The following is a 17,660-nucleotide window of genomic DNA, read 5'->3' as shown; positions in this document are numbered from 1 at the left end:
TTTTCTCATCTTCAAGCCTGTAGATGTTTCTGGAAACAGCTGTAGCAACATGAATTAACAGGCTTAGTGCAAAGGTCACTGTACTGGTTGAAGTAGGATATCCTGCAACATGTGGGAGGTCAGACTAAAGGATCTGAAGGGTTTTTTCTGACCTTGAACATCAACATTAGTATCTCTAATGTTAAAATATAATTGCATATCTTTGCTCATGTTTGGGGTGGTTTTTGATCTTTCCAAATCAGCAGCCACCAAATGACAGATATGACTTCTCTCTGTGCTATGCTTTTAAATTCCCCACATTTTTGATGAAGAAATTCCAAAAATGTAATTTGCCTTAAAACAAAAAAGAAGTAATCTTAAAACTGTCTCATGCTCCAAGTTTACAGTTCCAAGTTTAGAGACATAAATATTGCTCAGTGACATTTTTCTAACCCAATCATTCTTTCAGTAGCTTTTGGCAGCCTGGCTAGTTTGAATCTGAAACTCTGAATAAATTATTTCTAATATCCAGCATGTTTCAGTAATGCTTATGGTGTAGTAGCTGGCTGCTATCCCAGAATGCATCCTTTTTCCCTTTGGGATGTTCTATTTTTGGCACAGATTAATACAGGCATTAATATTAATAATAATAATGATGATGATGATGAAAGTAGCAATAGTATAGAGTACTGAAAGTAGTAATAGTAATGAGTATCTTTTTGGGTACTTGTTAGGGCAAGAGCTTACCACTATGCTTGCAGAACAGAAGCAAAAACAAGACACATAGCAGAAGTTAGTATAGCATGAAAAGAAAGAATTTCTAGCATGAGAAACATTTTTGCAGTGGGAAATTAATTTTATACTTGAGTTTTTCCTTCACATAAGTATCACAAAATACAGGCTGTATTCATTTTTGTTGAAGATAAACCAGAAAGTGGCCAGCTCTGAGAGGCCCACCATGAGTCCATGGACTTGGATTAGTTGATACTTTTCAGGAGATGCTATAGTGCTGGAAGCATCCTCAGAAGTTTGCTTTCCTCTTGGTTTTCCTTGATGTATGGCATTCCTTTGTTGTTGAAATATCTCCAACCAAAAAAAAGTTGATATTTTCCAACAGTGACTATTCCCTTTCTGAATAAGGGCATCTGCCAGCTCTTCTTTGACAACTGGTGAATTAGTACATCTTTTATATGTTCCTTGAGAATAAAACCCAGATCCCCTTTCCATGGTGTCTTTGGTCTATTGCAGATTAAAAGATGTCTCCAGACTGTAGTACAGGACAGATTTTTGTACTCAGTTTTCTTTGAAATGTCTCTCCTCCATTTATTTAATTAAAGCTCCAAAAATCACATGCCTTTGTGAAATACCTCTGAATTCACCTCAAGAATAAGATCATAGATTCAACTGAAGTCAGTCTCTAAACAGCCAGCCATGGATACTCTGCTCCAAACTTCAGCCAACATCACACGTTCATAACTTTTTGCAATGTTTTGGTTTCTTTCTTTTTGCTGGGATGAGCAGGATTTTCACTTTCCTCACTGTCTCAGTTAAAACAAGAGAGTTCCCCTGCTCCAGATGTTCCGCGTCAGGAGTTCACTAGTTTGATGTAGAAACTAGTTCTGAATCTGAGTTAAACTGATATTCCGACACCATTGCAACTTGCTATTTGTGCAAAAGAAATCTGATTAGCAGGGGGTCTAAATTATTTTTTGTTTGAAATGTTCTTTGACTGCAAGCAAAAATATTTATTTCCCTCAGTATTAGAGTCTGAAGGTCCTTAGGGTGGTTGGATTGTGCTATACTGATATAGACACATACAGATATTTCCTTTTGTATGAGGCATTTCTTTAGATCTGACATCTATTGTGAGAAAGAGGTATAAAGATACAGATGTGTTAGGTTCATGCAGATTTATACAGACCCAATACTTGCTTATTTGGGACATCAAGAGCCTTGGTCCTGTGGGGTTCACTTCCTCTGAGGACTCAGTGTGGCTGGCAGGGCCAGTAGGACCTGCTCTCTACTTAATATTGATCCCCAAGCTGCGTTATTTTTTTCAGTTATGTGTACAGCTTATGGGAGCTTCACATTGAACAAGTGCAATCTTTAAGTTCTTCTGTCATGTAAACTAACTTACAATTTTGGGGCATCACTTGGCAGCTCAAGGAGCCTTCAGAAGCAACTTCAACATTCAAATTGAACCCTTAGCACGTTTTAGTCTGAAGGGACATCTGAAACAAAAAACCTTCTTCCTAATGTGCAGCAGATTATATATGGGTTTTTTTTTTGCATTAAATATGCATTTTAAGGGCATTGTTTCATTCTGTGCCACCAGCCTTTGCCTGATTTCCTAAAGCAAGAGACACTTGCAGAGTCCCTAAATGTAACTATCTGGTTTTTCTGCTCTGACACCTTATACCCCAAAATCTAAATGCAGACCTACTCTTGCATTAGCATCATTTGAGCTTGTTGGTATAGGATGAGTAAACAATCTGACTTGCAGACTAGCATGGTTCTGCATATGAGGCCCAAGTTCACCAGTATTTGTCCAAGAGGCCTCACAGTATTGTTTCAAAATGGGTAAAGGTAAAATTCTTCAAGCCAAGTACTGGAATTAGTATGTTTCCTTTCAGTATTCAAGTGTGTAGAAGAGAATACATGAGATGAACAAAAAATTTCTTTTCTATAGCTGCACAAGTGCCCAAGAATCCGGCCTTTTATTGTTTTAATTTCCTGTTTTATTGTGGTCTTAGAGAAACAGAAAATTTTTATTAGCTTCCTGATTTAAAACCATAAATCTCTCCATTATATCTGCATGCTAGTTTAATGCTGTCAAGCATGTTAAAAATAGAAAAAGGTAAATTGACTGCTGGCATTTCTTAAATGGTGTAAAATTTACTTACAGTATATTGGGCCTGTAGCATTAAATGAAGGAAATGGAATTGGGAAAGTACAGAGCTAATATTTTATGGGGTATGCATCAGAATCTCAACAGAGGAAGGCAGGTGAAATTATAGTAACATCCTGCTTGATAATGTTGGTGTTTGAGGCTTTTTTAATGGCTTTGTACCATATGCAGACTGATATTGACCTTAGCATGCACAGATAAAACTGGAAATGTGTAAGTATTAATCCACACCTCAGTGGCTTGCCAAATTCTTTATTGTCCCATGATTTTAGCCCTCTAGTGTTCTCTTTTAATTAAGTAACAACTGTGAAAATGTAATAAATTCTGTGCAAAACAACTAAGTATACTCCTGAACTACAGACTATATTGATTTTAGTCCAGTATATCACAGCCATGGGGACAATGTGCCTGAAGGGTAACAAAGTGAACCTACAGCTCTGTCATCTCATTTTTGTCCCCTGATGTGACACCTTTCCGCTTCTGGGGATGCAGAGTGAGCAATTTTAGTCCAGCTGTAATTGTGTGTTTTGTTCTGTGGCTCAGCAAACAGGGGTATTAAAGAAATGCAGCAGCAGTCTCTTCCCCAGAGGTGGAGGGCATCGTGTCTCTGCAGGCAGAGTGCATGATCCTGCTGGAGTACCCACCATCTGCCTGCCTGCAGCTCCTGGGAACAGGAGCATTTCATTGCTCTGTTGAAACATATTATGTAAGCACACATATTTTTCACAATCTAATTTTGCACAATACGCAGTGTCTCTTTTGGTCATTTGCATTTTCCAGCAGTGCTAATTAAATCAGCACGAGGGGACTCAGCTAACCAACTGAGACCATCCCAGAACATAACAGCCTCTTCATGTACTGAGCAGCTGGTTCAGTACTCCAAGACCAAGTGCTGTCTTTCATGCTAAAGTACCATTCTACACAAAAGGTACCTTTGATGGCATAAAGACATTGCTCTATGGGCTACACATAAAGCAATTTTGAAGTGTTTATTGAGTAGCATTAAAAATGCTTCTTTTTTTTTTGTTTTGTTTTAGAAAATCAGTCCCATTTTTGTAGGTTTTTGAGAGCAGGATAATTTGAAGCTACTTTGTGTTCGCATGCTGGGGATATATTATTTTTGTCTGACCCAGAGACATGGGCTCATGCAGTCTGGCTGTCCCTAGAAATGAAGAACGGTGTTGCACTGCTTAGAAAGCTCTGTCAGCAGTAAGTACATGACAATCGTTAGCTTTGTCATCTACAAATCTCTATGTTGTATTTTGTGGTTATTTATTTGCTTTCATTTCATCCTGCCAGCTTATCTCTGACACAAGTAGGAAGATTTTCCTTTCTGTATGTATAAAAAAGAGTGACTAGGAATTGTATCCTCAGTGGGAGTGATTCAGAAGCAGAATTAGGGAGGGTGTCTGCCCTGCTACATTGCACAGCCAGAACACCCAGACTATGATGGTTCTTTTTCTGCCTTGACAAAATGTTTGTCAGAGGCAGATCACCAAACATAATGACCCAGAATGTGATCCAGAAGAATAGTTCTCTGATGGGAAATGTTCTGATACCTGGAGCTGAGCACTTTTATGACAAATATTGTTATATTTAACACCTAAGTAGGGTGTTAATTCCCTTTCAGTGGAATGAACAGCATGATTTTCTTGTAAATCTCTAAATATTACATCTATTGCTAGTCTAGTTATATCTTGTTTGATATATATATCTTGTTTGATAATGACCTGCTCCACTAGTAGAGCAGAATTTGTTCCAAGTGACCTCAAGCACTCCACTCTCTTCACTCCCTTCTGTCTTGACTGAAATGCAGGTTCCTTAGTGTGCAGGGCATATCACCACTTCAGTGTTATCCCACAAGGGCTAAACACTGCATCCACTGCTCCAGTGGCCTCTCAACACGCCCAGGCACTCACCTGCACTTGGCTGGGGACAGAAGTGCCACTTGCTCGATTTCCAGCATGATTTGTTTCATTTTGTGTGCTGAGAAATTTTCTGACTGTCCTGGTTAGCTTGTGTGATAACTGCAGGGTGGTGCCACTGTGGGCTGCAAGCCGAGAGGAGCATCCCACCCAAGTGAGATGCAGAGGGCTGTGACACAACTGATGCTCAGTATTGTGTTGTTTATAAACTGGAGGATGCCTTCTCAGCCTCAGGCTTATTTGCAGCTTAATTTCCCATTGCTGAAAAATAGCTGCAAAACATTTCCCCTTTTAATTTTTTCTCAGTGATTTACTCTTGTTTTGACTTCACATGAATACCACAGGAATGAAACTTAATTCTGGAAATCACCATTTTCAGGGAAGGAAACACATTTGATAACATATATGCAATTCAGTCTCAGAGATTATCAATAATCTTGTGAACTCTGAAAAATTCAGATTATCTATTGCAAAACTGAGTTTGCGATTGACAAGTTTCTTGAGTACAAAGTCTACAAAATGCTGTTGTGCTATTTATGACTATTAGAAAGCAAGAAAGTAATGTACTATAGTAGCGATTTTTCATGGTACATTATGAATTCAGACTGAGATGCTGCAAAGCCTTTAAAAAACTGGGCTGCCATGATTCAGATACCAGCCTAAATCATATTTTTAAACTATTATTAGAACTCATACAATGGTAACCTCTGTGAGCTTACTTCCCTCATAAATTGTGTATTACTGGGATTCTTATACCCAGATTAATTTTTCTTTTTACAAAGTGTCAGCAATTCACAGCCTATTAATATGGCAATATTATTTCCAGAAGTAAGGAAAATAAGTCTCTATCTCAAGCAATTAAAATTGTGCAGCTATGATTTAAGTAAAATACCTTTCAAATAATTCAAGTCTGGTAAAATTATGCCCTTATTCCAATTCAGTCTTTCATATTTTATTTAAATACATGTCAGACCTCAAAGTTTCATCACAGTTGTCTTCCACAAAGATAAAATGAAATAAGTATTAGAGAAAAAGAATATTTTTGTCACTAGTAAATGAACAGTTGTACTGATATATTAATAGAAAAAGAGTATTAAACGGAACAGTAACTTTTCCATTAAAGGTGAGGATCAATTGCTGTCTCCTTTTGTGAGGAGCTGGCTTTACCTATTGCAAAGCAAGGAGAGGAGAATGTCCACTGGAAGAGAAATTTGAACCTATAAATTCTGCTTTTGCTTGAATAATAAAACTTGTAACAGAACCTTCATGAAGGCTGCCAGTCTGTCCATGGTTTTGGATATCTACCCAGGTTTTAGGGGCAGGTGGCCCAGAATGGAGCTCAGGGGGGACTGCAGAGGCTCTGGATGTGGACGGCAGAGGTGGCTTTTGGTACAAGTGAGACATGTGTGCAATTCCTGAGGAATATTGGCTGAGCAGGCCCTTCTTACAGCTGGGCCCCCACCAGCTGAACCCAAGAGATTTTACAGGGTTTTGGTTTTTCAGGGTTTTGGTGAGTCACCCTTGAAGCACAGAGAATTACACTGATGGAGTGAGGCACAATTTGTATCCAGGCAGAACAAACGAGAGCCCCATTATCACCATTCCTGTGTATTACAGATTAATGCTGCATTTTTCAGAGAACTCAGTTTGTCTCTTTTTTTTTCTAATGAACATGTCAGTAAGCAGCACATGGGTGTTTTTTCTCTTCCAAGTATGCACATAAAAAATATTTGCTACAGTTTGATTAAAAATAAAATTCTTACATCTTTATGACATTTTTTCCCTCATTAATTAAATTTGTCTGTTGGACGTTTCTGACTAATACAGATCTTCCCAGAACACAAAGCATCTTCCTGGAAATATATCCAACTCAAAGAACAATATGTTTTTCTGAAGCTAAAACCAGCCTTACTAATCTGTTCAAATGTTTTTAGTATGATACAGTCAATCTCTGGTTAAACCTATTCTGTGAGTTTTCATCTTTATGTGCCATCAGTTCCCAAAGAGGCTTTGTCTTTAGAAGAATACCAATAAGTTGTATTCTTTCCCTTTTCCAACTGACTTCTTGAAGTCAGTTTCTAGAAATTTGGGAACTGTATCTGAGAGCTCAGTTACATAACAAACATTGGCAAATTTCATACTATGTTGTGACACCCTTTGACCAAATAGAAGGAGATTTCCCAGAGTGGGAGCATCTAAATGCCAGTTCGTGTTTGACTGCTAGTAAAAGCTTCTGTAAATATGTACAAATTTCAAGAGAAAATATTGCTGCCTTCTATATGACTGCGCAGGATGAGTGTGGGTTTTGACATTCTCATTTTGCAAGTAAATGTATAATCTCTTACAATTTTATGTATGTCAAAAACATCTATAAAGATAATTATTTGCCTTGTAGCAAGTCTAGTAGGAACAACATGCGTCTTTTAAATATCTCAGTGACAGTTGTTAAAGTTTGTGTGTAAGTTAAAAACCAAATCATTGATAAACTGGAGGCATCTACAAACAGCTGGTTCATAATTAGCTTTAGCGAATTTGAAAAACTGGAGTAAAAGGCAGTTCATTTCCAAACAGGTTTTGTAGACAACAGAAGCATTATTTGAACATCACTTTATTTATGTGCTTATTAAATGGAACACCAAATAAAAGATGAGTATTCTGAAAGCAAAGTGCCCCAAACTGTCCTCTCTGTTACAGGAATGACAGCTGGACTTTTTTTACCAGCCAGGTAAAACATGGCATTTCCCAGCAACTTCAATCTAAAATTGCTCAGCAGTAAATTAACTGAAGAAAACAAAACAAAGTACCTCTAAACAGCAAAGGTACAAAATTGTTTTACTGGGTAAATGTCCATTTTTTGAGGTTGACTTGGGGTAACTTTGAGATTAGAAATTCCATTTTGCATGCTGCTAGCAGCCTTTGGGAGGTGCTGCAGTTGGCTTTGCAATGAAAAACTCTGGAGCATGAGGAGTGGAGCTCTATACTGTAATAGGAGCTGAAGTTCAGCAATCTGAGCTAAAGTACAAAATGCAGATGTGTTTGGCTCAGTTGATTCTCCTGCTGACACAACCTCTCTGTATCATTACAAACCACATTTTTGCTTCCAGCACAGTGCACACTTGTGTCTTCACATTTCAAACAGAGGCTTGAGGCTAGCCACAAAAACTAAGCAAATAAATCCAGGGAATGATACGCTTTTACAGTGTTCTTAGAACCAGTCTTCCCTTGTGGTGCTGGTCTCATTTGTGGCTGCTCCAGGGTATCCTGTTTATCTGCTCCTCAGACTGCCCTAGAAGCAGCTACAAAGGCAGGTGTACCACAGAGCTGAGGTAAAGCCAGGGTGTCCTTAGGCAGGGAGGACTCCTCTGTTCCCAGAAACAAATGGAAACTTTCTCCCCTGTGAAGATCAAAGAGTGTGCAAACCTCAGCCAGTCTCTTGGTCTGAGGAGAGCAGGTGGAATGTATCATCTGTAGAGATTAAGGAATTACATATTTGTACGGAGATATACATCCAAATATGAATTCTCATAATGGAGAAAATCAATCATTGGCTAGAATTTATTGCAGATTTTTTAATATGATCTGGATGTAGTGCCATCTCCATGCACTTTAACCTGTAAGTCCTACAATCCTCTATTTTAAAATTTTGAATTTAAAACACTAGGAGGAAGAAATCAAAGAATAAAGCTAAGGAGTAAGGCTAAGTGCTATAAATATGATACATGTGTATGTAAAAGATCCATAAGCAAAAAGGTTAGTAATAAAATCCATACCCAAAAAGAAAGACTACAAAATTGCAGGCTATGAAAGAGAAGGTCATTTCCCATAAATAAATTAGATCTTAAAATTTTTTTTCATTGTATATAGCACATAGAAGAATTCCAAGATCTAATTTTTTCCAAAGCCTTGAAACTTGTTTAGAGCTTCATTAAAGGATCATGGAATACAATTTATTGGAGTAGCCTCAAATATGAAAGAAATTAATTTTTTCCTTGAGGTTTTTCTTGCATAATTCCTTCTTGGCTCTCCATCACACATGTTCCACAGAGCTCATAGCTTACCCCAAAGGTTTGAGGTTTTGCAGATAATTCAGATGGCAGACTTGGCTGAAGGTAGTGGTGAAAGGCAGGCAGAAGAGCAAAGATGATGCACAGTTTAATCTAGGGATAGAAAGACTTTAAAATAAAATATGTGATCTTCAGCTGATGGCTGGCAGTGAAAACTGTGCTTCTTATAATTTACTAAAGTGATTTTTTACTGTTACGGTGTTTACATGTTTTTCATGGAGACTTGAAGGATCATCCCTTGTTGAGTACGCCCATTATACTGTGACTGGGGAAATGCCAACACTCATATTAATCTGAGCACTAGATAGGTTTGTTGAGAATTATTTCCCTCAAATAATAGGCTTAACTACAGGCTGTATTTTAATAATGAATCCTTTTAAAATCCAACCAAGAGTTTTCATATTATTTGGAATTTTCATATTCTCTCTTAGAAGTGATTTTTATGGTTAACTGTTGCCAGTTAAAGAAACTATTAAAGTAAATAATCTTATACTGACTCATATGTTTTAAATGCCTGAGATCTTTATTAATCAAGTACTAAAATAAGACATATTTCATTTTTTTAAAAGTACCATTTGTACAAAATGAATTCATATGAGTAGTGGTAATCATATTTTTTTCTTTAATGAAGGCTTTCTTAAGGATATTTTTTGAAGTTTATTACAGTAAAATATCACTGAACTTGTGGCAGGAAAAAAGAAATTGTGGTGCTCCTCTTCTGAGAGAATCATCTGGGGAAAAACTGGGGGATACAGCAGGAAATTTTGGTTTATGCTTAAAATCTTTCAGGGTGTAAGATAGAGGGAGTGTTTAGGAACTGTGTCTGATACAGACTTTCTCACAGCTGTGTGGTGCCCATCCCTCACTGCTGCTCATTTCTGATTTTTTTTTTTTTTGCATCAGCCTGGAGGTGTGTGGGTGTGAGGACAGGAAGAGGGGAATTACAGGTCACCTCACAATATGAGGTTGTATATGACAGAATGAAAACAATTATAGAGATGTTTAAAGATAAGTGGTCATGGTGTGACTAAAATTATTGGAATGACTAGGATGGGTTCTCTAGGGTAATTTAAGGTATTGTGGATTCTTACCAGACCATTTGAAAAGACATTCAGAAATGAGCACGTATACCATGCTCACAGCTTTTTACCTGTGATGACTATGATATTCTTGATATATCCCAGAGAGAGTCACAAAAAATATTCTTGCACTCACCTTCCTGGGTAAAGGAATAATAACAAATGAGATAATAATCTGATATAGCCGATAATAAAAATAATAAATCAGATATTCCTGCTAAAGCTGATTTAAGGAACTTAGGTCACCATTTAGGCTACTTATAGAAAGGTCAGTTAGATTATTTGTGAACAGTGAAAGATAAATTAATCTAGCAGGCAGCAAATTGCAGGTGTTCTACTGAAGAGGTGCAGAGGAACTTGAGCTGTTGTCAGATGGCCACGGACCCACCCCATGGTATGGATATGAAGCTGCAGGTACCACCTGAATAAATAATTTGGATGAGACTCTCCAGTAGAGCACTCCTGCTGAAGCTGGTGAAAGCCAGGTCATTCAAGGCATTTGATTTTGCCAAATATGTGGTTTATGTTTACAGTCAGAAGTAGAGGTTTGTTAAAAAAAAAAAAAAAGGAGAGCTAATCTGATTAAAGTAGGGCAGTAGAAGAGAGGGAGTAGTTTATAATGAAAGTTTATGAGCTTATCTGTTTTCACGGAGTAGCAATACTAAGATATTCCCTTTAGTTTCTCCAGATGCAGAGCATGTGCAGATGCAAATACAGATCTAAAAGTCTTGCTTACACTTAGATATTTCTAACCAGGAGGATTTATAGATGCCAGGGAAATGGAAATCTTTACATTTTAAAAATTTACATTAAAAATTTACACCAATAAAAAATACTAATGGGTGAATACTCAGAAGTATTTGTTGAAAATTTACACCAATAAAAATGTGTTAAGGGTAAAACAAATTATTTAGAGCTACCATTGCAGGAACATGAGGGATGTTTGTGTTTACATGTTCTTCATGGAAAATATAATGCAAGTGTAGACTCCAGCTGGAGCATCAGTGAGTTACCAGATAGGAAGTTGCAAAAAACTGTTACAAGTTTTAGAATTAGAGAAATTTGAACCTTTGTCCCTGCCATTTTCTTGGAAATGGCAATTATCTCCAGATTTGAATTTTCTAGTAAGTTAGAAACTATTCAGTACCCTTTTGTCCATGTGTTCTTTATTGTACTTCTTTTCTGATTGGAATTTTTTACTAGATTTTATAAAGACAAACAAACCTGAGAGAAATGCATTAAAACACTAAAAAGTTATTCTTTGCTCATTAGATTCATAAGTATAACATGCAAACAGAACAGTTTTTAGTTCAGCCAAGTGTGTCTTATTTTATAATGTCTGGCATCAACTTCAGTCATGGTTATGAGTTTGCCATCATGATTGGTAGCTGTACCTAAACCACACATACATTATGCAAGAGATCATTACTGGAAGCATTTAATTCACAACCTATGCTTCTCAGCTAGCAAAGCAAGGGGGTTCATTGGAGTGAAATGAAACTGAAACACAGCACAGGCCTCAAGCCAGCAAAAAGAAAATAAAGCATAAAAGCACTGCCTGGCTGCAAGCCAGTGAATGCTCCATCACGCAGTAGTCAGCCTCCTCCTGTGGCAGTGGCCAAAGAACCCTTTATGTTATGGTCTCTGGGTTGGGCTCCTAAAGCTTGAGGTGCGTGATGCCTCTGCCACAGGCCAGTGCCTCGTGCTGCTGCCCCAAGCAGTGAGCAGGACGTGCCTGGGGAGCTGCTGGGCTCCAGGGCAGAGCCCGGGCAGCGCCAGAGCCGCGGAACGGCGCCATGGGCACCGCTGGTCCCCGAGCGCTGCCCCCTGCTCCTCCACCCTGGGCAGCCAGGGGATAAGAGAAAAGAAGGGGATTAGGTTCATGTCAGGAATTTTTCAACATCTCAGTAGCTTTCGATGTTCTGCAGAAAGAGAAAATAAATGGAAGTTGAATTCTGCAGAAACCAAGTCAGTCACTTGTCTAACGGGGCTGGATAGCACCATTAAATACTAGTTACTGACTGTAAAAATGCTCTTCCCCTGTTTCTTTTTCTCTGAACTTACTGTCAATGTCACTGTTCTTTCCCTCCAAAGTAAACCAAATGGTAACATTTTTTGTGTCTTATTTTCAGCCTTTTGGAGGACATAGTCCCATAATTATTATACGTGTAATAATAATAATTGCTTTATGTAGTCTGTAACACAAACTGTAATTCACTGCTGCTGAATCAAGGCTGGCTTAAATATTTGAAATTCACTATAGTTTTCTTACAAAAAGTCTTATGGATTCAAAACTGCACATGCAAGATGTTTTTCTGATTGCGCTTCAAAAGGATCAGGCTGCTCCAAAGCTCAGGTGCTTCAAATACCACAAAAGCACTTCTGGAGTCAATATGCTTTAAAAAAGCATCAGGTAAGCTACAGAAAAGCAGAAGAATGGCAATTGAAAGGATGAACTAAAAAAAAATCATTGTTATACTGGACCGGATTTAAAAAAAAAAAAAAAGGTAGCTTGTGCCCAAAGTATTGAAAAATCGAAAAACATGAGTTAGTTCAGAGAACACAATTGCTTTTGAAGAATAAAATTTGTAACTGTACATTGTAGTTAATTGTAGTTAAAATGATTGCTCTTTAAAATCAACAAAACTCTACACTATACACTCAGATATTAAGAAAAAATTATATTGTTTCCATTGTGCTTGGAAGTTTTATTTCCTATGCACCATGATTTTATTTCTGTTTATTTCTCTTAGAAATTTGCTTTTGAATTGCATGTAACTAATGCAAGGCTGTAGACATCTCTTCCTGTAAATACACATTTTTATTTCTAGTTTGGAATATGCAATTTGCCAAAAGTATCAGGTGACTCTTTTTATGAAGTGCTTTGGAGGTTTTAGTGCATTCATTACACATGTTGAACTAAATGAACTAAATGACTGTGCTTGAAACAAGAGGCTGTAAATAAAAAATGCACTTTGAGGGTCAGAAATCTGTGTAGGTTCCTAAACTTACTAATGTTATAAGTTGAACGATTCAGGTTTGTGTCAGTGGGCAGGCTGCAGCTGTTGTTCTCAAGCTGGCATTTTCTCAGGCTGCCAAAAAGCATTTGCATCACTGGGCATGTTCTGTGTATCAGAGTGAGCAGAGCAGGGGCTGCAGGACCTTTACGCTCTGCAGCGGTCACGCAGGACAGCAGACTCAGAGAGTTCCTCTGCAGCCTCCTGGGAAATCTCACAAGAAATTAGAAGTAAGGATGGTCTCATCTGTAAAATCTTTTCTATTGCAAGAAACAGGGTTAGTGGCACAAAGTAGTAGATTAATTAGAGCTTGGGGATCCTGGAAGAACAGAGATCCATATGGAAGTTCTCAGCCTCAGGGAACCAGGCATTCAGGTATTTTGTGTCTTATAAGCTGGGGTGCTTTTCCCCTCCTTCTTTTCATTATGAAAGTTGCTGGCTTTTTTGCCTTTAGCTAAAGAAGGGAGAAATTATTTATAAGCTTTTTATAAACCTGGAACAAAAGGTTTTGAAGTTACTGACGAAGAGCAGCAGTAATAACATTATGGACTTAAAGTAGGCAGATAAATAGGATTTCTGTAAGAAGAAATATATTTTAATATATAACCATTTTTGCTCTGCAGAAACTTTCAGATAATTTGGTAGGAATGTTATGTGTTCCTATTTACAGGAAAATCTTTGTATAGTTTAAGTCAATAAGACTTTTGGCAGAGGGTTCAATAGCAAATGACATTTGAAAAAATGTTTTAATGTTGCATGTGTGAAGCAACAAGTTAGGGATATATCTACTTGCAGTTTTTCATCTTGGGAATATATGTCAGAACTCAATGTAGTAATGATTTTCTATATTTTTCCTATGTCAGAATTTCAGAGAGAGAAGAAATTGAGTTATTTATAGACTTCTCCATAATTATAAATGTGATCCTTATTCAAGGTTAGAAGAAATGGGAAGTAACTATATTGGGAAATGCTTATTAATCATGTTGGATTAGATTTATAGATATGCCTTTCATAGTAGAAGATCATACACCAGTCACTAGTTTAAATTGTTTTGTCCTAAAGTTATAGTAAATATGGCAAACACAAAGTTTTTAACTCACTTTTTTCCCCATTTGCACTGCTTTGCTGAGGTGTTGTAATGACATTTTTGGCAGTGGAAATAAAATATGAACCCTTGTTTTTGGTAGTCTCTCTTTCAGCTCTGAGTTCTATCAGAAAGAAATAAAACAAAACATAACATTTATATCATTGCTAAGTACAAACACATTTTATTCTAGTTACACATGGACTAAAAATATTGAACACTGCAGAGAGATTTTGAACCAAGACTTTTAGTTTAATAAGATGGGAAATTGGTACAAGGTCGTGGGAAATAGAATACCTAATACTTTATTATTTATATACATATGTTTGTAGTTGTATGATAAAACTATGTTCAAGTTTTGTACAGAAAGAAAATTGACAGCTCTGTCTATAATCCCATATGTATTTTCTGAATGTACAGATTTAGCCAGTTATTTGTCATTAACTGGTTTTAACCTTTATAATTATCAACAGTAAAAGATACTGTACCAAGCACATGCTTTAACCAGAAAGCTCTGTGTGCTTCTGTCCTCCATCATGACATAAACATGAAGGAGAACGAGCCACAGAGACTTCACAAGTGATGCATTGCTTCCATCAAAGCAATATAATTTTAAATGGCACTTCCATTTGTCTTTGCCCTGACAGGAGGCATCGTTGATAAGGACCTTCGTCACTACCTCAATCTGCGGTTCCAGAAAGGCTCGGTGGACCATGAGCTCCAGCAGATCATAAGAGACAACCTCTACCTCCGCACGGTGCCATGTAAGTAGGGGCAGATGGACAGACCTGGCCTTTTAGGGGCAATAGATTATCTGGGTGAGTGCTGCTGAGGCCCTTTGCAATGCATGCAGAGGTGGTCTGTGAATAAAACAACCTTCCTGTAAATAGATTTGTGGCCTCATTCCAGTCTTCTACATTACTGCTGAGAAATTCAGCTGGGCAATGCTGATGTTTTGGTGGTGTTTTCAAAGCTGTCTCTAGAGTAATAATAATCTTATTTCTTCTGTAGTTTCAGAAAGCACAAATTTAAAGAGAAAAAAAAAGCAGTTTTCTGATCTGGTGCAGTGGATGTCCAACAGAGAGAGTTTGATCTGCCTCATGTTTCACATATCCATTATGTAATAATGCCATTGGATGTAGAAAGCAATAGGGCAACAGAAGAAATATATTAACTAGATTTTGTTTGAATGCAACAGGCATGGCAATGAAAGTTTGTATTGTCTTACATATATGTTGTGTTCCACATAAGTCAATATTCAAACTATTCTGAAACCTCTAAAGTGGTTTTTGTGGTATTGACTATATCAGCACTTTGACAATAGACATGAAATTAAGCAAAATCACGCAAGACATGTCTGACTGTCAGGGCCATGCCTTTCAGAGCAGATTTACTTGGCTGACAGACAATATATCATTTAAAATGGACTGAAGTTCCATTATTCTTCCCTCATAAAATAATTGCTTACCAGACATAAAATGGGTCTTCTGGTTTTGGCAAAAAAGGAGTGCACTTTTGAACTTACAGGCTTGACACTGGAATGATAAGCAGAGGAAGGAATACTGAGTAAGTGGCAGTGCTCTTTATATGGTAATCAGTGGATACTCTGAAAGCTGAGTTGTTGTGAATACTATTGTATGTTTTTTCTTTCATAATATTAAAGAATGGAGCTTTGAAAAGACCCTTCTAAAAAATAAATATAAATTCCTAATTTCTAATGTTCCGTTTGTAGCTGATCAGAAAGGAAGGTGGAGAAAAACATTTAAAAAATATTACCTGTATGCAGAAAACAAAAAATGTTATATTTATGTGAGAGTTATGATGGATTGGGTTTGCCTGAAAAATGCTGAGAAACATCACAGCTGAAGTATAAATGCATGTACAAAAAAGTTTTGAGACTAAATCCCACTTCCAAGGATGTCTGGGAGCATCATTAGCCTGAGCATATTCTTATTATAACCCCAGTCCATGCTTATGAGTGCCACACATCCAGGTTAAAGAAGAAGGAAAACACAATATTGCACACAAGTATATGACAGACACTATCTGTCAGCAATATGGGCACAATGAGTATATTTTGAGGTTGTTTTGTTTTCACTCAAGGCAATAATAAAGTGGTGTCAAGTAATATACAGTACCCACAGAAGCAAATTTGTCATTCAGAATGTAACACTACAACCACAAAGACTACAATTTGGAATCTATAAACAATACAACCTTTTCTATCTTCTGTGACTTCTCCAAATTCTGTCAGTTTAGATTGTTAAATTCTTAGGTCTTTATTGTATTATACAGTGAGTGTTTTTGACTAAGTAAAAACTATGTTTTGAAATCTACTATAGGGTTGCAGATGGCAGCTGCTGATTTGACAGGTAAGTTGGCAAATATTCTTGAAGAGTGGAGAACTCCTTTCAGTAGTAGTAGAAAAAAAAAAACAAAAAACCCAAACCTCTATAGCCCCTAATTGGTATATTTTCTTCAAAATATTCTTGAAAATTCTGTGAAAGTAATCCTTTTTAAAAGTGGATGTTTTAAAAAAAAGAAATTACCAAATGCAGTCAGGATGCTATCTGGTTAGCTAAAGGATTTTTCATACTCAGTCAAATAATAAGGACACCATCACACAGTTTTTTAAGTCACATTTCCTCTAAATCATAATTGTGGTGAAAATCTTTTTTTAATACAATTTTACTCTGTCCCCAGCATTCATGCCTAGCAGGGAAAATGTTCTCAACTGTTCTCTTATTTTCATATAATTTAACTAATTTTTGAATCACAAACTTACCTTTCAAGGGCATTGGTATTCAACATTTTCTGCTCTGGGCTGTATTTCATTTTTAAGTTGTGTACATAGTCTAAGAGTACTGCTTAGTTGTCCTACCACTGTTCTTAGTCTGCAGTGGTAATGTTTAACTGACTGTACCACTGCCCTCAAGTTCACTTATGTGTGCACCTAACCATGAACTTATTACAAATCTTGCAACAGGTACCAACACAGCAAAAGCAGCACTCATTTTTGTCAAATTCTTATGTAGAAAAATAGAGGGTGAAACCCTGCTGCAGCCAGCGTGGACTTGATTTCAAGTGACAAGGTTATAACACAAAAAGAAGGGGGAAAAAATTGAAAAATATGTGGCAACATTTTCCTTTTAAAAATGCATCTACAATCTTGGCTCTATTACAGAGGCATAATTTCCAGTAAAACCATTAGAAGGTTTATAGATACCTTGACCTTGTGTTTTTCTGTCCTTTGCTTTCTGTTCACACTGGCAGCACCAGCCCCACAATGCAGTGGATGTGACCATGGGTTTCTCAGCCCTCCAGGTCAGACTCAGTCATCTTTCACTTGCATTGAATGAGTATTCTCTTAGGAAACCAGGAAGCAGAGGACTATTCCATGCCTCTTTTAAATCAGGATAAGTCAACTCAAGTTAGACAAATGAACCAGTATTTACTAAAAACTAGATAAGGTTGGGCCTTGGACTCAACCCTAGCAGTGTTTAAAGCCAGGCTGGAAAAGACATTAAACAACCAGCTCTAGTGGGAGTTGTCCCAGCCCATGGTAGGGAAATTTGGGACTAGGTGGTCTTTAAGGACCCTTCCA

At 37.2% G+C, this 17,660-nt stretch overlaps 1 protein-coding gene across 21 annotated transcripts in view; it reads left to right on the top strand.

The window, feature by feature from the left end:
* Window positions 1-17,660, top strand: part of MAGI2 (membrane associated guanylate kinase, WW and PDZ domain containing 2) — a 696,944-nt gene that overhangs the window by 189,632 nt on the left and 489,652 nt on the right. For all 21 annotated transcript variants that reach the window (XM_077783658.2, XM_077783653.2, XM_077783651.2 and 18 more), the window contains one exon: window positions 14,704-14,820. In XM_077783658.2, the coding sequence (XP_077639784.2) occupies window positions 14,704-14,820 (117 nt within the window). The remainder of the gene's footprint in view (window positions 1-14,703; window positions 14,821-17,660) is intronic.

Source organism: Lonchura striata, chromosome 1A, assembly GCF_050655825.1.
Source record: "Lonchura striata isolate lonStrDom1 chromosome 1A, ASM5065582v1, whole genome shotgun sequence".
In the NCBI taxonomy this organism is placed as follows: Eukaryota; Metazoa; Chordata; class Aves; order Passeriformes; family Estrildidae; genus Lonchura; species Lonchura striata.
This window is presented reverse-complemented; position numbering and strand designations above follow the sequence as displayed.